This window comes from Mercenaria mercenaria, chromosome 11, assembly GCF_021730395.1.
Source record: "Mercenaria mercenaria strain notata chromosome 11, MADL_Memer_1, whole genome shotgun sequence".
NCBI classification, from domain to species: Eukaryota; Metazoa; Mollusca; class Bivalvia; order Venerida; family Veneridae; genus Mercenaria; species Mercenaria mercenaria.
Genome location: NC_069371.1, coordinates 19,113,788 through 19,137,403, shown reverse-complemented (window position 1 = coordinate 19,137,403; position 23,616 = coordinate 19,113,788). Strand labels below are relative to the sequence as shown.

At 35.7% G+C, this 23,616-nt stretch overlaps 1 protein-coding gene across 5 annotated transcripts in view; it reads right to left on the bottom strand.

The window, feature by feature from the left end:
* Nucleotides 1-1,459: 1,459 nt before the first annotated feature.
* Nucleotides 1,460-23,616, bottom strand: part of LOC123532250 (uncharacterized) — a 53,871-nt gene continuing 31,714 nt past the window's right edge. The window contains exons 9-13 of one of the 5 annotated variants that reach the window (XM_045313641.2): nucleotides 20,169-20,299; nucleotides 10,314-10,443; nucleotides 5,868-6,043; nucleotides 3,881-4,026; nucleotides 1,460-2,077 (exon numbers count right to left, since the gene is read on the bottom strand). In XM_045313641.2, coding sequence (XP_045169576.2) covers nucleotides 2,043-2,077; nucleotides 3,881-4,026; nucleotides 5,868-6,043; nucleotides 10,314-10,443; nucleotides 20,169-20,299 — 618 coding nt within the window. In that variant the 3' untranslated portion in view covers nucleotides 1,460-2,042. The remainder of the gene's footprint in view (nucleotides 2,078-3,880; nucleotides 4,027-5,867; nucleotides 6,044-10,313; nucleotides 10,444-20,168; nucleotides 20,300-23,616) is intronic. The other 4 variants (XM_045313642.2, XM_045313640.2, XM_045313643.2 and 1 more) reach the window with 4 other exon arrangements.

Sequence of the window (23,616 nt, the reverse complement as noted above, 5' to 3'; positions counted from 1 at the left end):
TTGTGTACTCATTCTAGCAAATTGTTTTTGATTGGACTTTGACTAAACTTGGTTACAACTTTGTCCATATTACTTTCTTGCACCATCAAAATTTGTCAGTTGATACAGAAGTAATAACTACCCCTTAAATAGTAGGAAAGTAACTGAAACTGACCTTGAGCATAATATCTATTTTATTCTTCATCTTCATCAATCTACCAGTAATGGTATGCATTGTTGGCATAATTTTGAGGGTTTCCAATTGCTCTTTTGTGAAGTTTCATTCAAAGCAGTTGATTTCCATGGAACTCCTTGGCATTCTGTTAAAATATCCATTGTAAACTTTTTTTCTTTGAAAGATTATATAAACTTGTAGTCCAAATACTCCATGTAATATTTTTCTATAGAATTCCATGACTCATTTCGAGGCAGGGATGTGTCAAAAAGGTAAGATTAGGCATTTTCAACAATGACCTAGACTCCACTGCTTCTGCAACAATCTTGTCTTGTATCACACAGACCATACGGCTATATACATTCTTTATTAGTTGGATGGAGACAGGAATTGAGCCTCTAATGTAACAATATTAATGGATGAGTTTGACAAATTCAAGGGCCATAAGTCTAGTATTACTACAGCAATCTTGCCTATTACAATGTATCTTATGTTAGATCTGATGGCTATATATTCTATACAAGTTCAATGAACACTGCTCAAGAAAAATGGCTGACAATGCCAAAACAATGTGAAATTCAACTTTTTTTTTCAACAAATTCAAGGGCATTGATTTGATGTTAGTGGAAAATCTATCCAGTTGTCAAACTTGTAAGAGGTCTTGCAGTAAGAACATTCTGAAAACTTCTAGAAGACTACTTAAGTAATGTGGCCTCCAATGTGAAAGCAGTCTGAGCTATGACAATATTTACTAATTAATGGGGCATAACTCTGGTATTACAAAAGCAATCATACAGTTTATCAACACTGTGTCAGATCTTATGTTATATACTGAATATTTACCAGTGAAATTTGACATACGGTATAATTACATGTGTACCCATCACATAGATTAAACATAATGAAGATTACTACCTAATGACCAAAATTTGAGCTGCGCATGCAAAATTACATAGTTGGCACGTGCATAACCATTATTCTGTTTTTTAACCCTTATCATAATGGACACAATTGATTCTGCCTTTGCGTCCAGTGTAGATCATGATCAGCCTGCATATCCTAGCAGTCAGATCATGATCTGCACGTCTGCACTGTTCGGAACTTAGTATTGTTTTGGTAAGCACAACTTTTAACAGTAAATGGTATTGTACAAATTGAATGATGGACAAGTTCATTATAGAAATTTAGCAGAACAAGGGTTAACAATTTCTCTTCCGATTGGTCCAAGGATCGACTGACCAACATCTGCAAAACAATATACCCCTCCTTTAAAAGGGGTCATAAAAATGCACAAGCTGACAACAATTAAGAAATTAAGTAAAATATTTAGAATATAATTTCTGAAAACAAAGGTAGTCATAACTTAATGAAAATAGGAATTAAAAGCAAGTTTCTTACTCTACTACCTTTTGAAATATGACAATGGAAAGTTTGAGTTTCAGCATGTACCAGCTTCCGTAGCTGTTTCCATGGTTACGGCACACCGCTAAATTTCTACAACCTCATTTGAAACTTCAATTTGTTGCAGTACTATATTTTCAAATAGGCGAAAAAGTTTTGTATGTTGGATAAATTAAAACCCATACGGAGTGTCCGTACATATGAAAACTTCTTCAGTTATTATATGCATTCAGTATATATAAGTGTCTTGATGCAAGAAATGCTTCAGACAAAATGTGATCACAATAGCTCAACCTTGAGAACGGTGCACTCACATGAGATGAATTAATAAATGCTGGAAGACAAATTAGAGTGACATGCTGCATTGTTCTACAAGCAAACACTGATACTATTTGTACACATGTGTAGAGTATATCACAGTTATAAAGAGTATATCACAGTCAATATCTATTTGCAACTCATTCTGAATGGCATCATGAGTCCCTTTTTACGACGTTTCCTGCTCGATGTTTGTACTACCATCTGAAAAACAAAATTGAAACAGCAATGATTTATTCAACATAAATTTTGAAACTTAATTCAAAAGGAATTTTTTTATCGGATGAACTAAAAATGTTTAGTAAATGCAGCAGTTTAATTTCATAAATACTGTAAAATCATTTAATTTTGTGGCCATGAAATTTCGTGGTTTTGGTCAAAACGGCAATTTGGTGGGGACATGAATTCGTGGATTTTAACTTTTGAACATAGAATGAATTGGAATTTAACTTGTTCGTTGGGATTAAATTTCGTGGATTGACTCGACCACGAAAATAAGTCCCCCACAAATATTAATGATTTCACAGTAGCTACTGAAGTCTCCCAAAGAAGCCATTCAAATCAAATCACCCTTGTATTGGCAAAAATGCAGTACAAAAATATAATCTATAAGAAGATCCTTTAAAAGCATAGTATGTAACCAAGCAAAATAATAGCAGACTTGGTTAGACTGAGTCTGTCCATGAGAGGTAATGGAATGTGTAATACCCTTTTGCCCTTTGGAAGCATGGAATACAACCAAGGAAAATAACAGCAGAATAGATTTGAATGAGTCTGTTTATAAGAAGTAATGGAATTAATGTGCAAAACCCCATCACACCCTCTAGAATATAAACGATGTATCCCAGGCACTTGTATAAGATAACAATCACTGCAGCTTTAAAAACAGGGAAGCTGGTCAAATTGCAGTGGTCTAGGTCATTAAAGGTTGACAAAGGAAAAGACTCGCAAAATTTAATTTAAAATGAACAGACTACCTTGGACTAAAGACTGAACTGGATGTGTGTCAATATGGCACAGGTGCCCAAACTACCTGTCACTGTACATGGTTTCATGACTCTGGGTGAAATATTTTTTAAGATATACACAACACAATTTCTTTAGCACTTTGTGTGTATTTTTCACTCAGTCAAGGACCATAATTCTGGTCTAGCTGAGTGAAAGCCCAGAGAACACCAGGTGCATAACATGCTATATAACAATCCTCTAATAATTTATGACTCTAGGTCAACTACATTTTGAGATACACGGGATACAAACTTTTATGCCCTTAATGTGTACTTTTGACTAAGTCAAGGGCCACAACCATGGCCTTTCAGGGTGAAAAAAAAACAAACAAAAAAACCCAGGTACACAAATTCTCTTGCTGAATAAAATTCCTACATGATTCCATGACTTTAGGTGAAATATTTTTAAAATTTTAAGTACTTAATGTGTATTTTTCACTAAGTCAAGGACCATAACTCCAGTTTGGCTTTGTGAAGTCCCAAATAGATCACAAGGTGCACAACTTCATATGCTATATAAGAATTCCCTAATGTTTTTACATTTCAAATACTTCTTGAGATACATGCAACACAAACTTGTATGCCCTTTATGCATAGTTTGGACTAAGTCAATGGACATAACTCTGGTCTAGCTGTGTGAGATCCCAATTAAAGCACTCATCCTGAATAATAGTCCTGTGAGGTTTGGTGACTCTGGGTCAAACACTTTTTTGCACTACACAAATTCAGACGAATGGAGCAACTCTTAAGTGCAACCCATCTAACCTATAGGCTGGAACTTTGCTAGATACACCAACCATCATCAAGCCAGAATTTTATCACCTTGGAGATCTGAGCATGGTTCGTACATATGGTATTGAAGAGTAAGTGATTCAAAACCACTTTATACAGTCTAAATGTCCCAGAATGTAATTTACAAATTTTACTTAACATATTTTATGGTATTGTGTGATAAAGTACTACAGTTTTTGTGGTCTATTCAATAAAATGTATTAATTACCAATTTCTGTACCTACTCTGTCCTGTAACGTAAGATAAGTACCAGGGGGTAAGGCGAATGCTACAGTTTTACCACTGGCACCGAGGTCTCTTGGGAAATACTTGGTTGGTGAAGAACCTTCCTCTGACACACTGTCTGATCTTAGACTGTGAAAACAGACAATGAAGTCAGTTTTTCACTTAACCAGTGCACAGAATGGTTAATACTATGTTAATCATTCCATCTTACTTCTAGACTTTATAAAATCTGAAAACCCAAATTTTATCCAGCACTAAGCTGACTATCACAGTGATAAAACAAAAAAGATTTAACAAAGAAATAGACAAGGCTTCATAACTGACAAAACAAATGGCGACACCATAATGGCATTTTGTCTCTTGCAATTTAAAAGTTACACTGTGGACAACTGATTTTTATTTTTGGAAAAGGTTTTAAATGAAGAATTTCATTAAATCCTATTTCTTCAAAGCAATGTTCACTGCATCCAAATGAAATTCATGCAAAAAAAATAAATTTGAAAGAGTCTTGTGCTTGACTTTTGTTACACTAATTTGAAAATATTGATCCATCAGTCGAGCTTCACAATCATCACACTTTTGATTACATTACAGTTCTGCAAATATAAGTTTCACCATGTAGATTTAATTGATACTGCTCATAGTACTAGATTTAACTATTTTCAATCATATCGTCAAATAAAATACAAGTCTTTGTGCTTAAATTTTCACATGACGCCAAATATCAATACGGGTCTTCACACTGCTGCTTATTTTATATTACTTTTATATTAATTTCTTCTCCCCACCTAACAGAGCAAGTACTGGATAGGGGGGAAAGAACTGACTGGTCAATTTCATTTCCCCACCTGACAGGTCAAGTACTGGCTAGGGAGGAAAGAACTGACCAGTCAATTTCTTCTCCCCACCCAAAAGGTCAAGTACTGGCTAGGGGGAAAGAACTGACTGGTCAATTCCTTCCCCACCTGACAGGTCAAGTACTGGTTAGGGGGAAAGAACTAACCGGCCAGTTTCTTCCCCCACCTGATAGGTCAAGTACTGGCTAGGGGGAAAGAACTGACCAGTTAATTTCTTCCCCCACCTGACCCGTCAAGTACTGGCTAGGGGGGAAAGAACTGACCAGTCATTTTCTTCCCCCCACTTAACAGAGCAAGTACTGGCTCTGAAGTGCCTTGGGCTCAAATGTGTACACAATTTCTTAGTAGATGACCTGTTACTAAATAACTCAACTCAAAGCCCATGGCAACCACCATATAATATGGATTAGAATTCTTTGAACAAATATGGTAGAGGACTATCATTTCTTCAATGATGTCAAAGGCAATACTGCTTTAAGAGAACTTTGGACAATGGATGAAGGAAAGATGAACAACAGATGGTGAGTGATCACAATAGCTCAGCTTGAGCAGTTTGTGCAGTAATTTTACATTGAACAGAAGTTCAGTCTTAGAAAGTTTCCAGGATAGAAGCTGGGGTTCTGGTATACAAGGGTATTTTCTAAAGAAATGAAAAATCCTGAACCTTAAAAATGTGTTTAACAGGTAAGAGGGGTAAAAATTACAGCTATCAGGGATTATGGTCTGGATGGTTTTTAGCATTTGCCTGCAGGTGGGTTGTGTTAAAACAGTCCCATTTTAGTTTTCTATGTCACACATATTTTGCCTTCTGTCCGACAAAAAAATAAACAGTTTATAAAAGAGAGTTAAGAGGAACAACACATCAAACACTGGGTATAGTTACTAATTTAATAAGATCTACCAGTTTTGGAAAAAATAGATAGTAAAAAACATAAATCCGCTTGGAAGAAAAATGGCTAATCAATTGCCTTTTTTGAAGTATGCCAAGAAAAAATACCTGAAATAGTGTGAAGTGCCATAAGCCTGAATTCTGTTTAAAAGCTAGAAACTATTTTTCTTCTTTTAACAGCTAAATATATTCTGAACTTGACTATAAGACTGCAACTAAATTACCTAGATTTCCTTTTGTGAAATTCTCTAGAATCTGACCGACTGGACAATACAGGAAGTGGCTCCTCATATGTATGATCCAGAAAACTATCTGGTTCCTCATCAATGTTCTCATATAACCCACGTGATATCTTTCTAGGGGACTCGCTCATTCTTGCATCAATAAAAGGTGAATTTTTCTGTAATGTATGAATTTATTTTTAAGAATGTTTTATGCTGAAAAAATAAGACAATATTTATAAAAATACACAACCTTGATATACATTTTACCATGTTTTAGTATATATACAGAACAGATATGAAGAACTTTGGTTTTCCTTTACTCACTGCAAGTTTCCTTAATTTTTATAACTCATAGTGACACATTGATAATAACATAATAAAAGCTACCTTTGTTGTAAGGCAACTTCTTTACATGTTACTGTCTTGAAATTTATATTTACAAATTTATCATTTGCTCAAATGTATATTATTAGCTCAGAACTTAACCAATAAGCCAGATTTGTCTTTAAAATCTTGTCTTGCTCCCTTAAACTAAATTCAATAAAAACCCTCTTTTGTTAAAAGATATCAGATATAACTATACTATGAAGTGTCCAAAGGACACGGATGAACCCACTATGTGATGTTAGGACACAAAAATGTCAGTCCAGTGGACAACGGAACAAACTGAAGTTATAGAAAGTTATTGAAAAAAAGGAAAAGAAAAAACAAGTGTAAACATTTATTCACCTATAGCTTATTTAATGTTCCTTTGTCTTTTCATAGTGATATTTCGTACTAAATTACTTGAATATTTATCTTTGCATATCAAAGATCAGACAAAAACTGTCACAGTATATGCCTATCACAGCAAACAATTTGAACTTTTAAAAATACTCTACTTGTTGAGCAGCCTGGTTATCGATTTTCTTATTTTTGACTTGTTTAAGGGCCATAATGCAACAGTGACAAAGATTATCTGACTGGTTAGCAGACATGGCCAACACAACATGCCTATAAACATTCTGACTAAGTCTGGTGACTGCTTAAGTTATTAAGAGAACACTGTTAATTTTCTCAATTTAAAATAATTCAAGGGCCATAACTAAAGAGTGAAAGGGACTACCTGATTGGTCATCAAATCTTCCTGAGATATAATAACCATAAACATTGTGAACAAATTTGGTGACTATTGGATAAGCAGAAAACTTTTTTTGGACACTTCTTGCCACAGGTGTTAGCATAGTATGTTCCATTTCGTAGACATAAAAATTATATAAAATCTTTGACCTCTAAGTGTGACCTTGATTATGATTAAGGGGTCTAAGTCACATTATATGAATGTATGTGCTAATTAACATGAATGTGTGTACAAAAATACAGATGTTAATGATCAAACAGTTAAAACAAAGTAACATCTTCGACCTTGACTGCAGACCTAGTGGTATAGGTCTTATACATATGACATCATCTAAATCTACATACATAAATATATTCATCAATTTACATAAAACTTATAGACATAAAGTCTTGATTTCTTACAATGAATGTCTGTGCAAAGTCATCCGAATATCCATGCATGCATAAAAAATTTATGGAGCAGACAGTAAAATCATCTTAACTTTTGACCTCAAAGGGTGATCTGACCTCCAATATTGAATATGGGTCTTAAACATGACATGTTTTCTTGTTTTGCTAAATATTTGTCCGTACTTATTTAAATATCCATGTATGATTAAAGCTGCTATATATAGCAGACAAGAAAGATGACCTTAAATCTTTCACTTTGTATGTGATCTTGACCTTTGGGAATGCAGTCTGCATTTTGCTCGAGACAAGTTGTGTTGTTATGGTGGTCAATTAATGTCCAACAATGCACAACAAAGTAGTTGTCCAGACACGATTTTGTATAAACACACACATAGACAGAGCTAACTCTATATGCCCCCACCCCCATTTTTAATGGCAGAGGCATAAACAAGAGGGCCAAAATGACCCTAAGTCGCTCACCCGAGTAACATACAAAAGCATTGTAAACATGTTTTATCTAGTCATTTCATGGAGACAAATATTCTGACCAATTTTCATTAAGATTGGACCAAAAAGCATGGCCTTTTTGAGTGTAAACAAGCTTATTCTTTTATTTGACCTGGTGACCTAGTTTTTGACCCTACATGACCAAGATAAAAATTCATCTGATATTTCATGCGCACAAACATTCTGACCAAGTTTCATGCACATCAAATGAACAAGAGTGTTAACAAGTTTCTCCTTTGATTCTACCGTGTGCCCTAGTTTTTGAACCCATGCGACCCAATTTCGAACTGAGCCTAGGCATCATCAAGATAAACATTCTGACCCAAGTTTCATGAAGATATGTTCATAAATGTGGCCACAAGAGTGTTAACAAGCTTTTCCTTTGATCTGACCAGGTGACCTAGTTTTTGACCCCATATGACCTAGTTTCATAAATGTGGCCACTAGGTTATTAGCAAGCTTTTCCTTTGATTTGACCTGATGACCTAGTTTTTGACGCGACATAACCCAGTTTCGATCCAGGCCTAGAGATCATCAAGATAAACATTCTGTGCAAGTTTGTATCAAATCAAAGCATAAATGAAACCTCTATATGGCTGAAAGGGCAAAATTTTAACTCCAGAACTCCTGATGGAATCAATCCAGTTTTTGAAAGGAACCAAGATCTTATTGTGACTTAAGGAGGTAGGTTACCTTGTTAACTGGGTAAATTCAAATTAGTTGAACCGCAGCAATTTTTTGTATTTCATGTAATGTGATGTTTTAACTGCTACAATTTCAATTTCGTTTATCTCTGTCCCTTCAAGTTAAATTTTTATCCAGGTTTGAAGAACATGACCCTCCAAAGATACTTCATATTGAAAGAAGAAGGAAAATACGAATATTTAACACTTTTCAGTGTATTTTAGTTTCATTGATATCCGTAGAAGTCTGCATAATTGATATGTTTACTAGTATGCACATTAGCTTTCTAATATAAGCTTAAAATGTATATATCGCGGGGCTCGTGTTTCCATGGTAACACATTTTCTCTCAGTCTTTAAACAACTATGTATAAAAACAGGGAATTCGACGGCTACAGTGCCATTATGTTAATAACCAACATGGAATATTTGTGTAATATTATTAGCAAAATACCAAGCAGTTTACATGGTACCCTATTTTTCTTAAAGTTTAAAGTAACCATTGCAACAGAGATGCTTAAAATAGCTTATATCTTGCCTTTTATCGTAATTTCTTATAAAAAATATTGAATAAAATTATCTTTCTTGTTAATGTAGCTTTAAAACATATTATTTCTAACGTAATTTATATTTTCGTCTTATCTGCATTTATTCAAACAAATTTCACAGCTTAAAATATTTACAGCACTACCCTCGTCTGGCATTTTTCATGGAAAAATCGTTCAGCGTGCTGCTATTATTCCCATAGATATTGTTGAAATGAAAATAAAAAGCCGAAGCTGTGTTCCTTGAATAGACCAGTGTCAACGCTTCTGAATTTTACCTTTAGATTTATAGGTCACGGACTTCGTTTCCATGGTAACATCAATTCAATTCAAGAAACCACAATTTTCTACTGAAATTTGAACAATTTTAGAGCTTAGTTTTAGTATATAAGTAATGAATTATCAACGAAAACTGAAAAATAGGTATTACAAATCAATTATAATTACATAAAAGAAGCAAAATATTGATTATTATTTAGAGCAAAAAACTCATAAAAATATTACAGCAAAACATGGCTGTTTGAAAAAAGTTCAAATAAAGAAAATACACAGAATTACGTACTTTCAAAATAAAAGCTATTAATTTTGCGCAGTAACTGACACGTAACGTCATGACGTCAATGACATCATTTAAAGGCAACATTGTTTTGAAGTGTTTCTGCGGCAGTTTATTCATTATTTCTGCAGTATTAAACCATAAAGCATCTGATCGGAGACAGGTGCATGATTTGTTTTCAAAAGAATAGATATACAAACAAATTAAGTTTGTCGTAAACGTTGTCATAAATCATCACGTTAGCTTCCGGTTTGACATGCGCACATACAAATATTAAGGTAACCTACCTCCTTAAGTTGTGTATAGGTCTGGTTAAAGTCAAATATAAATTGTAACTTCTATCGTATTCACAAGGTAAAAATTTACAAATTTTGGCTCTTTCAGGGGTCAATCAGGGGCTGTAACTTAGAAACCTATGAATGGATTTGACAGATTGATCATGGAATCCAACAGTTATTCTTGTTAAGATATTTTGCAAGTCTGTATAAAATCAAACCATAAATGAAGTCTCTATACCGCTGCAAAAGCCAAAATAGCACATGGACCCATGGTGGGATCAGGTCAGTTTTCAAAAGGAACCAAGATATTATGCCAATACAAGTTGTGTACTACATGACAGGTGAGCTAAAAATACTGCAGTATATACCTGTACTTTAGAGTATGCATTTCTATTTGAAGTGAAATCATCTGGATTTACCTCCATCATTTGTAAATACTTATTTGAGGCATTTGATCTGTTCCTGCCATGCTTCTTTTTGAAGGAATCAATGAATTTACTGAAATGGAAAATAAGCAAAAACAATTAATAATGCATCCAGTTTCACAACTTCCGCTTTCCTCAAGTTCTTTCTAAGAATTACTGTTTAGCAAAGATTTCTGAGCTGTTACAATTTTCGTGATTCTTTGCACGTACAGTTAAACCTGCCTCAGTGTACTTTTAAGTAGTCACTTGTCTTTTGAAGCAGTTAATGTGTTGACTTTTCACCTTGTCTTCAGCAGTCACCTGCCTTGAGCAGTCACGTTTGGTTTCCTTGGCCAGATAATCAACACATGTCAGACTGTATAATAATAAAGACAATGGCCATGATATAAAAAGCTCCTAAGAGAAGCATTTGTCACATTTGTTGCCACAGGAACCGCAGTGATTTAAAGAACCTGCATATTCTCCAAATAGCCTACCATCTGTGTCAGGTTTCATAAAAAAATCTTGTACTTTGAATGGAAACAAAATAACAATCTTTTGTAACTGATGAATGAACAGACACATGGGTAAATGTACGGACAAAGGGAAACAGTAAAATGAATTTACATATTCCACATGTTACTTTTTATCTATGTCCAAGGTTTCATGAGGAAAACATGTACTTCTTGATGTACAACCAAATTCACCATTTGTGATTGACAGAAGGTCAAAAGATAGATGAGTGGACTGATAAAGAACATAAAATAATGTGCATTTATTACAAATTGTCTTCTACATTTTTACCAGATTTCATTAAAAAAAACAAAACAACAATATTCCCAGCTTGTGTGGGAACTGCGACACAGCATTCTGATGCCTGTCTTCAAATGTAATTTTATGCCATTATATGTGCAGTGAAAGAGGGTAGTTTAAACATATTTTACTGCCATAATACATACATACCCTTACAGAAGCAAGCCTCTGCGGCGTACATGCTGCGTATTTGCTGTGTATATGCCGCGAACACAGTAGTACGCCAGAGGAGTACATTTTACATACACCGCATGCCGTGTACTATTTCGACGAGTACACAGCATGTACGCAGGAGGTCACTAGTACACTTCAAGTACGCAGCACAGACTCTGAAAATTTAAGGAGTACACTGCATGTACGCAGGAGGGACTTGTACAAGAAAATAGTACACTGCATGTACACCGCAGATACTTTGAAATTTGTGCAGTACACTTCATATACACGGGAAAGACTTGTACAATTTCTTTTGGCATTTATACTTAGTTTTTTTTTTATAAGTTAAAGTCTGAAGTAAACTTCATATACGCGGGAGGGACTTCATGCAGGAAGGATTTGTACATTTTTTTTTTTTTTGGAAGCAAGAACTTGATTTCCGAGTAACTTTTATCTTAATAGCATAGAATAGTTCAGATTACCGGTATTCTGAACAATAAAAATTTGCCAAACTATTTGCAATGTTCATTTGTGAAGCTTACATCTTAGTGATTTCTGAGCTGCACCTTGCATGCAGTGTAAAAATATATTCTTTTTCATTTTGAATTAATCCTGGAGCTTTCTAACTTGGATAATTGAAAAGCCTTATTTGAACTTCGTTGCATTACATTTTGTAATACATGAAATAATTACCAAGATAATGCCTCAACAGCGCCCGAATGAGAAGAATTAATAGCTCTCACTGTTATTTGAATACTCTTAAGCAAAACACCACTCTATCATGTTTTATAAAGGCTTTAATGCTCATTATGTTAACTCATTAAGGCCTCGCCAAATTAAAAAGTTGTTCATCGAATTTGCCGCTCGTATATTATCAGAACGTTTTTGGCTAATTGCGCTTGCCCCACTGGAAAAAATCAATCCAAAATTTTTGCTACTTTTTACGGACGTAAAAGTGTATAAATGCTTATATAATTCCAGTCCTAGATTGTTCTCAGATGGATTTTAATCAAAATAAATACATACTACGCACACATCATCTATAATAAATCATAACACTTATATTTAGTTGCATTAAAGTTGTTTCCCCTTGATGCAGTTACGCCATTTTCTTCAAATGTTTACCAAATTACATGCTACAAAAATTGATTTATTTCATTGATAAGTGGATGGAGAAAAGCATACTAATTTATTTGATAACATCAATCTACATTATTTTGGTAAGGGTAAATACTTATTGATGCATGTCACTTATCTTTGTTATGTTTTTTTCTGTCCAAATGATCAGCATTTGCATACGAAAGTTGGTGGGGTAAGGAATTTACATTATCACAGCAGTTTCGCCACAAGAGTACACAGCATGTATGCAGCAGGAGTACACAGCATGTACGCCGCAGGACTCGGGCCAGGAGTACACAGCATGTACGCCGCAGGAGTACACAGCATGTACGCCGCAGGAGTACACAGCATGTACGCCGCAGGGGTAGTACACCGCAGGCTCATTTGCATGTGAAAAGTGTATGTGCCGCGTACATGCTGTGTACTATTTCTCGCATACTAAATTCCTCCAGCGTACATCCTGTGTACTATGTAGTCCACAGCATGTACGCAGCAAGTAGTACGCGGCAGAGCTCATTTGCATGTCAAAAGTGTACTACAAACGTACTATCGGTGTATGTGCGGTGTATATCCTGCGTACTATTGATTTCAGTACACATCATGTACGCATCATATACGCTGTATGTACACAGCAAGAGTACGCAGCAGGCCTTTTTCTTCTGTAAGGGTAAACAGATAACTACTCATTTGTACATATATTTGGCAAAAGGGCTGACCCACAAATTCTCACAACATTAGCAACAGGTCTTTCCTAGAGGGTATAATATGTCCCATAACCATAAAAATGTATTGTTCTATTCATGTAAAGTTACTACTCCAACAAAAACTGAATGACCTTTGACATACATGTATGTGTGATCTACAGATCTGGTCATGGGTCTTCTGAGTAACTCTGTCTCAACAAGGCAGATATTTTTGTGAAATAACAAAAAAGACTGCTCCATCTATACTTCTAATTAAGTTTTATGAAAAACAAGAGCTAAATTGCTCACCTGAGGCAGACCTTGACCTAAATTAGATCTTGCTTGTGACAAAGTATTAAACTTAAAATTAAAAAAAACAACAAAATGCATTATTACAGTTTAGCTAGTTTTTTCTATTTTTAGCTCTAGCGGCCCCTAAAAGGGGCCAACTGCCCCCATTTGAATAAATTTGTAAGAGGACGATATAATAATGCTAGAGACCAAGTTTAATGACGATACGTCAAGCGGTTCATGATAAGAAGTCATTTAAAGGTATTTCTATTTTTAGCTCTAGCGGTCCCTAAATGGGGCCAATTGTCCCCATTTGAAAAAAAAAATGGGAGAGGACCATATAATGATGCTATAGATCAAGTTTGATGAAGATCCATCAAGCGGTTCAATCGTTTAAAGGTATTTCTATTTTTAGCTCTAGTGGTCCCTAAAAGGGGTCAAGTACCCCAATCTGAACAAATTTGGGAGATGACCACATAATGAGGCTACAGACCAAGTTTGATGAAGATCCATCAAGCGGTTCATGAGAAGAAGTTGTTTGAAGATATTTCTATTTTTAGCTCTAGCGGCCCCTACAAGGGGCCAACTGCCCCCATTTAAACAAATTTGGAAGAAAACCATGTAATGATACTACAGACAAAGTTTGATGAAGATCCATCAAGCGGTTTATGAGAAGAAGTTGTTTAAAGGTATTTCTATTTTTAGCTCTAGCGGCCCCTAAAAGAAACAAATTGCCCCCGTTTGAAAAAATTTGGGAGCGGACCATATAATGATGCTACAGACCAAGATTGATGAAGATCCATCAAGCGGTTTGTCAGGAGAAGTCATTTAAAGGTATTTCTATTTTTAGCTCTAGCGGCCCCTAAAAGGAACCAATTGCACCCATTTGAATAAAATTGGGAGAGTACTATATAATGATGCTACAGAACAAGTTTGATGAAGATCAATCAAGCGGTTCATGATGATAAGAAGTCATTTAAAGGTATTTCTATTTTTAGCTCTAGCGGCCCCTAAAAGGGCCAAGTGTCCCCATTTGAACAAACTTGATAGAGGACCTCGCCAGAAGGCTACAGACCAAATTTGGTGTTATTCTGACCAGTAGTTTTAAAGTACCCATTTAATTGTCAATTTTTACAATTTTGACGTATTCAGGGACCATGTAATTGGATATTCCAAAGAGCTATAAAAATAAATAGATCGGCAACTTGAAAGGCATATAGAGCAAATATCGCCAACATCCCGTGACAACTGAATGAGATCTCGTTTACCGGAAGTGATGCGTTCTCCGCGCGCCATTTTGCATGCGAAAGCCATTATTCATCGGTAAATTAATTATCACCATATGACCACGCTTCTTTTGAAACGTGTACTTTGTGTCTTAAGACTATTTCACATTAAACTAATGTTGTTTTAGAAGCTAACATGTATTTTAAATGTAGTTTTAAAGGTACAAATTGTAACTCCATGCTCGCCGATGTTTGTTTTTACTAAGATAACACCGATTCACACTCTGACATGAGATCATGCGAGATTACAGCCAGTTGCCATTCTGTGTAGTTTATACTTCTTTGGATATTCTTTTTCTTAACAGATAAGCTACAATATTTGACCTAAAAAAGTTTCTGTGCATTAGTTTGGTTGGGATAAAAGAAACAACAAGAGCGCCGTCAAGCGGGGCAATATACGCCCGAAGGGTTACATCAGAGGATGGGAGCAAAATTTAAAGAACTTGACTGTTGAAGCCCAAAGGACAGGAACGAAAAAAAATAAATTAAAAAAAAAAATAAATTCTATGTCCACAAAAAAATTCTTACCAGGTAAAGTTATGTCAAAATACATCTAACAAGAGCACCGCCTTGCGGGTGCTGACGCTCATCTGATTTTTTTTTGTATAATAGAAATATTGTCCTACCCATGATTTTCTAAGTCTAAAAAGGGCCATCATTCTTGCAAAAAGCAGGATAGAGTTATGTTTCTTGATGTACAGTGTCCACTTATGATTGTGAAAAACTGTTGCAAGTTTTAAAGCAATAGCTTTGATAGTTTATGAGAAAAGTTGCCTTAAACATAATACTCAACCAAGAAAATGATTTTCTAAGTCCAAAAGGGGCAATAATTATTGCAAAAAGCAGGATGGAGTTATGTTGCTTGCTGTACAGGGTCAGCTTATGATGGTGAACAAGTGTTGCAAGTTTCAAAGCAATAGCTTTGATAGTTTAAGAGAAAAAGCTGACCTAAACATAAAACTTAACCAAGAAATCTGATATTTTCTAAGTCCAAAAGGGGCCATAAATCTTGCAAAAAGCAGGATGGAGTTATGTTTCTTGCTGTACAGGGTCAGCTTATGATGGTGAACAAGTGTTGCAAGTTTTAAAGCAATAGCTTTGATAGTTTAGGATAAAAGCTGACCTAAACATAAAACTTAACCAAGAAAACTGATTTTCTAAGTCCAAAAGGGGCAATAATTCTTGCAAAAAGCAAGATGGAGTTATGTTTCTTGATGTACAGGGTCTGCTTATGATGGTGAACAAGTATTCCAAGTTTCAAAGCAATAGCTTTGATAGTTTAGGAGAAAAGTTGACCTAAACATAAAACTTAACCAAGAAATCTGATATTTTCTAAGTACAAAAGGGGCCATAAATCTTGCAAAAAGCAAGATGGAGTTATGTTTCTTGCTATACAGGGTCAGCTTATGATGGTGAACAAGTCTTCCAAGTTTCAAAGCAATAGCTTTGATAGTTTAGGAGAAAAGCTGACCTAAACATAAAACTTAACCAGGCAACGCCGACGCAGACGCCGACGCCGACACCGACGCCGACGCCGACGCCGACGCCGACAACCGCTCAAGTGATGACAATAACTCATCATTTTTTTTCAAAAAATCAGATGAGCTAAAAATTGGATGAACCATCCATGTTGTACCACAGAAAACTCGGTTTTTCCCTAGCCAATAATAAAAAAGTTTCAAAATAAGCTATTTATAGTAACAAAAAAGGGAAGTAATTAAAAAAAAAATTATTGTTAGAGAACAAAACGGGATCTGCCAAATAAAAACAAGAGCATTGCAATGAATAGCAATATACACAAAGCAAAGTCATATATGACCTTTGACCCCTAAGTGTGACCTTGACCTTGAAGCCAGTCATCTAAAACATGCGCTCTGCATGTGGCCTCAGTGTGGTGTACATTTGTGCCAAGTTTCTTTGAAATCCTTCAAGCAGTTCAAGAGTTACAGAGCGGACACAGCAAAGTCATATATGACCTTTCACTCCTAAGTGTAACCTTGACCTTGAAGTTAGTCATCCGAAACAAGCGCTCTGCAAGTCGTGTCAGTGTGGTGAACATTTGTGCCAAGTTTCTTTGAAATCCTTCAAGCAGTTCAAGAGTTACAGAGCGGACACGAAACACACTCATATGACCTTTGACCCCTAAGTGTGACCTTGACCTTGAAATGAGATATCCAAAACATGCGCTCTGCACGTTGTCTAGGTGTGGTGAACATTTGTGTCAAGTTTCTTTGAAATCCTTCAAGGGGTTCAAGAGTTACAGAGCGGACACGTAATTGCTAACGGACAGAAAGACAGACGGACGGACACCGGGACCATAACATAATACGTCCCTTCGGGCGTATAAAAATGCTTTAGTTACAGATACTGGTCCGAAATAGCTGGTAATCAAACTGGACCTCGGTCTTAGAGATATTATAAACAAGGCAGTCTGAAAGACAGCTAAATCCCCCGCCACTGCTATGGATAGTGAAAGGGTAAACCTTTGATTTTAGCTGTGACCTTGACCTTGAACTGACATGGCTGACTCATGAATTCTGCACAACATCTTGATGAGGTGATCATTTGACCCAAGTTTCATGAAAATCCTTCAAGGGGTTTAGGAGATACAGAGCTGAAACTTTTGACCTTCAGTCATGAGTTCTTGATGAGGTGATCATTTGACCCAAGTTTGATGAAAATCCTTCAAGGGGTTTAGGAGATACAGAGTGGACACAAAATGGAAGGCTCAAACCTTCGACCCTTAGTTGTGACCTTGACCTTGAGCTGGCATGATTGACTCATAATTTCTGCACATCGTTTTGATGAGGTAATCATTTTACCCAAGTTTTATAAAATTCCTTCAAGGGGTTTAGGAGATATAGAGCGGACACGAAATGGAAGGCTCAAACATTTGACCATAAGTTGTGACCTTGACCTTGAGCCGGCATGACTGACTCATGGGTTCTGCATATCGTCTAGATGAGGTGATCATTTGACCCAAGTTTGATAAAATTCCTTCAAGGGGTTTAGGAGATATAGAGCGGACAGAAAATGGAAGGCTCAAACCTTTGACCTTGACTTGTGACCTTGACCTTGAGCCGACAAGGCTGACCCATGGGTTCTGCACATCGTCTTGATGAGGTGATCATTTGACCCAAGTTTCATGAAAATCCTTCAAGGAGTTCAGAAGATATAGAGCGGACACAAAATGGAAGGCTCAAAACCTTTGACCCTAAGTTGTGACCTTGACCTTGAGCCAGCATGGCTGACTCATGGGTTCTGCACATCGTCTTGATGAGGTGATCATTTGACCCAAGTTTTATAAAATTCCTTCAAGGGGTTTATGAGATATAGAGCGGACACAAAATGGCAGGCTCAAACCTTTGACCTTGAGTTGTGACCTTGACCTTGAACCGACAAGGCTGACTCATGGGTTCTGCACATTGTCTTGATGAGGTGATCATTTGACCCAAGTTTCATGAAAATCCTTCAAGGGGTTTAGGAGATATGGACCGGACACAATTTTGTTACGGATGGAAGGACGGAAAGACGGACGCAGACCATTCCTATAATCCCTCCGCCACGGCGGGGGATTAATAACCAGTTTAGTATATCTACAAGTCAGAAAAATAATAGCAGGCTGTTCGAATGAGTCTGTTCATGAGATGTGTCTTAGGCCCCATAGCATTAGCTTTAGGCAAAATTCTATAAAATACAGATAATAGAATTAACTCCATGATCTTGAACGACTAAGGAATATAAAAACAAAGAGTCCAAGTACAACTGCACTTGATACTTTTTACGGCCACCACACCGCAGATAGAGACTGCTGTTGTAATTGATTATTCTACAAGAAGACATTTTTGAAGCTTTAGAGCACAACAAAACAAAATAATATACGTTAGACTGAGTCTATTCGTAAGTTTGGTTTAATAGTTAGTAATTTCCAAGAAATAATGACTTTAGTTACATCCCAGTAGGCATTTGACGTCGGTCAGACGTCGTATAGACATTGGACCCCGATGTCGGATTAACGTTGGATTTTGGTTGGATTTGCAAACCGTTTAGACGTCGGATCCTGACGTTGGCTAGACGTCGCAATCCGACCATTTTCCAACCTAAATCTAACCACTTTTCAACCAAAATCTGACCAAATTTTCAATGTAATTTGCAATCAAACAAGTAATCAACACATGTATTTTATCATCTTTATTTCATATTATGGCGACGTAAGTCTAATACAATAAGTCCAAAAAGTAATGCAGTAATTGAAACTTTCAAGTTTCGTCATTTTTGTATATGATTCTTCAACTCCGCCAACATTTCCACCTGAAATGTATAAAATTTGACAGTTTCATTATTCAACATATACAAATGCTATTACTAAGACCATAATTAATACGTGCCAAACAAATATGTAATATTTTAAATTCTATGAAAAAAATATTCTATAACTTCGTAAAATGTAATTAAATGCAGTTGCTTTTTAAAGTAACAAACAAAATAAGTCATTTTTTTTAAAAAAAATAAAAAAAATACGGAATATAAATCAGTATAACGTTTAAAATAAGTATAATTTTTAAAAATCTGTTACTCACGTTGCGGATCCTTCCCTTTGTATAAAGTATTTATAAACTTGCTCTATCTTATCCCAATAAATATCAAATTACAGGAAGACTGTGTAAACCGATGCAGGCTTATCTTGTGAATGTGTGACTAATAGACATGTGTAGGAGAGAAGATCTATGTGAATTTAGAATAATTTATACATGGGTATAGAATGCATTTTTATCTTGAACAGTTTAAAGTTCGTGAAAAAATCCGTCTCCGAAAATAGACAATCTCATGCGATATTGTAACATAATTAATATAATGTTTGTTGTGAGAATGAACTATTATTAATAAGCGCATGTCCAGGCCTTTATGAAAACAAGTAAATATCTTTAAACTATACTAGCAAAATAATACCAGTTAGTTTTATAACTAAAAACATTTTATCAGACTTTCTATCCAACCTAATTCCAACGTCTTCTAGACGTCTAAGTCTGACGTCTATTAGACGTCGTGGATATGACGTTGGTTAGACGTTGGATTCAGGTCGCCGACGTCGCGACCAAAATCCAACGTCTAACCAACGTCGGTACAACGTCAGGTGTTTACTGGGATGTATTGAGTGGACACTATAAATTTTCTAAGTTACGACTAAACCAAAGCAATTGGTTACTGAACCTCGTCTATATTTTATAGATCAACACATTCTGTACATAATGTTTGCTTTAGTTACAAGAAATCTTTCTGAAATTCACTGATAATTAACTGAGCAGATATTGCTTTAGCCTGCACACCCAACTGCTATTACTGGTGAAAATGTAATACCTCCTGTTTTTCAGAGTGGGCACATAAAAAGGTCACCTTAAATTTGTATGGACACTGATGTGAAGAAAGCTGTCCTATTTTACAGGTTGCTCAGAAAAGTTAACATTTTGTTTTACCTTATAGGGGACTGTGTTTTCTTTTGAGTTGCTTGTCCTGGCTTCCCCTCTGGTGAGTCAGGATAATATACACTTTCATGTAAGTCACCTTGTGGTTTTGTCTCTGTATGTTTTTTGTCACTGCCTGAATCCTACAACATATATCACATCAATACAAAAATATTTAAATGGTAAATAGATCCATTTCCCAAACTGCAATGAAATGCTGAGAAAAATACATAGTAAAATTGAGTGGCTTAAATTGTTGTGAAAACTAGCTAAATTTCAATTTTATACATAATGGCTATATAAGGCCTAAAAAAAAAATATGTTTGTTTCCTGTAACCCGACCGACCGTAAGTTTTTACCGCCGACCGCAATTTTTTTATGGGCTAAAATTCGAGATTCTGATCATATCTTTATTGATTATAGGGATAATTTAGTTGCACCCGACCTCGTCGCGCATAGTCACGAACGTTCCTGGTTCTGTCGACATGAAACAACATGGCGAAAAGCCTGTTCGTCGGTAGACTCGAGATTCCGGGTTTTCACCCGCGAAAATCGAGAAGTTTTCTTTGATGCATATCGAGTTCAAAAGTTCTGCCCCTAGTCAATCAAAATCTCGGTGAATTTCAATACTGTTCGCCCCCACAAGCGGAAGTATGGCAATAGGCTTTAGCGTCTTTATACTAAAAAAGTACTGACAGATGTAAATCACCCCACGCGCTGACTGACACGTGGTTATCTCGTGGTTTGTATTTAGTACTTCATTTTGAAAGGTGTTTATTGATCAAGGTGTAAACGTTAATTGAAAAAACAATTCGTAAAAGAGCAGTCTATTATTATGTTTGTACAACTTGTCCAGGGGCCACGCTGTCGGTTGCACTTGACCCATTTTGCGACAAAAGATTAATTGTGGCCCGAAAACTCTAATTGGCAAAAAGGGCCCCGAAGCTATGTCTGTCTGCAAAACTTGAATTTTGCCTGTTACACAATGTTTACTGAACGAAAGGAATCAGTGTAGAAAAAAAACTTGTATGAACAACTTTCTGTTATTGAAGGCGGGAGCAAATTTTCAACAATTTTAATTTGATTAGTAATTTAATTTATACAGGCCTCGACCTTAGCGGGGGGACCGTTGGACCGACCCCAACCAAAATCGGCAGGTCCACTATCAAAATTTTGGGGGTAGACGACGGTCAACTAATTTTCAGTCACGGTTGCAAATAAAAAAAAACCCTTAAAAGTGGAAAAATAGGGGTGATGGGGGGTGGGGGGTCGTACCCATATGGGGCGAATCAAAAAACGAAAGTTGTTTTTTGCCTTAGTACGGCATTCTACAGTTATAAGCATTGGCGGCTAAAGTCAGGATAGCACGAATGGACTACTCCACCGATCGGGTGAGTGGTTTTTACGTGGTAACTTACCAAATTGAGTAATTACATCAGGCAAAATTACCTGGATTGACTGGAATTTACCCGCGAATCTTTAAAAAATATCAAAACGTCATGCTGGTAATTTTCCATTCCACAGCACGTGCGCCCTATGTAATACTTAATTTACATCGCAGTTACTTTTGACACAAAAAACGCGCGTAGTGCATTCTTTTTTTAATATATTCGTTTCAGATATTCAACACCGCTTGAGAACTAATACATTTTTGAATTCTATAAAAATTTTTAAAATAAGATATCGACAGGAATGTAGGCAAAATTCTTTTAAAACGATCAAATTTTCATATAATGTTTTGAAAAATATTTCAGACAGCGCGATCTTGATTTTTTATTTCCTTTTTAAAGTAAATAAACGGTACATACTATGGTATAAAATTCAGACTTTTTGACCAGAAAGTACAAAAAACACAATTAAAAAATCTTAAATAATGAAAAAGCGGCAGCAATTTAAATACATGGAGTAAGACGATTTTGGCAAACAGATTTCTGTTACACGGCAGAATGGGTTACGTGAACCTATGAACGTAAAAGAAATGTGGTTTTAAAAATGAGGCAGTATGATGTCTTTGCGATTTTTAATAAGTTTTAAATGAGTCTTATTACATATATTTTTTGACACAACACTTTGTTAGATATTCTTCTCAAACAATAATGTAAATTTCTTGAGTAAAATATGGAAACCTAAAAACTGAGAATGAACAGATAGGAGTTTTAAAATAGACTTTATAAGAATTAATGAGTTTTTCTAATTCAGATTTTCACGTTGTTGCAATATGAAAATATTATTGTACCATTAAAAATAACTTTTCATTATATCATTCCTTTTCTGGGACAAAATTTTCTGGATACTAATGGCCAAAAATATTGATCTTATGTAATTCCGCCAAGAGATATATTGTAGTTTAGTCAATCGTGTTTTTTCTCTAAGACACTGACACAGCCATCCGAACCAGCTCCCTTACAGAAGCAAGCCTCTGCGGCGTACATGCTGCGTATTTGCTGTGTATATGCCGCGAACACAGTAGTACGCCAGAGGAGTACATTTTACATACACCGCATGCCGTGTACTATTTCGACGAGTACACAGCATGTACGCAGGAGGTCACTAGTACACTTCAAGTACGCAGCACAGACTCTGAAAATTTAAGGAGTACACTGCATGTACGCAGGAGGGACTTGTACAAGAAAATAGTACACTGCATGTACACCGCAGATACTTTGAAATTTGTGCAGTACACTTCATATACACGGGAAAGACTTGTACAATTTCTTTTGGCATTTATACTTAGTTTTTTTTTATAAGTTAAAGTCTGAAGTAAACTTCATATACGCGGGAGGGACTTCATGCAGGAAGGATTTGTACATTTTTTTTTTTTTTGGAAGCAAGAACTTGATTTCCGAGTAACTTTTATCTTAATAGATAGAATAGTTCAGATTAAAGGTATTTTTGAACAATAAAAATTTGCCAAACTATTTGCAATGTTCATTTGTGAAGCTTACATCTTAGTGAATTCTGAGCTGCCCTTGCATGCAGTGTAAAAATATATTCTTTTTCATTTTGAATTAATCCCGGAGCTTTCTACTTGGATAATTGAAAAGCTTATTTGAACTTCGTTGCATACATTTTTGTAATCATGAAATATTACCAAGATAATTTCCTCAACAGCGCCCGAATGAGAAGAATTAATAGTCTCACTGTTATTTGAATACTCTTAAGCAAAACACCACTCTATCATGTTTTATAAAGGCTTTAAAGCTCTTATGTTAATCCTTAAGGCCTCGCCAAATTAAAAAAGTTGTTCATCGAATTTGCAGCTCGTAATTTTCAGAACGTTTTGGCTAATTGCCTTGCCCCCTTTAAAAAATCAACCAAATTTATTGGTGCGCTACTTTTTAGGACGTAAAAAGTGTTAAATGCTTATATAATCCAGTCCTAGATTGTCTCAATGGATTTTAATCAAATAAATAAATACTTACGCACACATCATCTATAATAAATCATAACACTATATTTA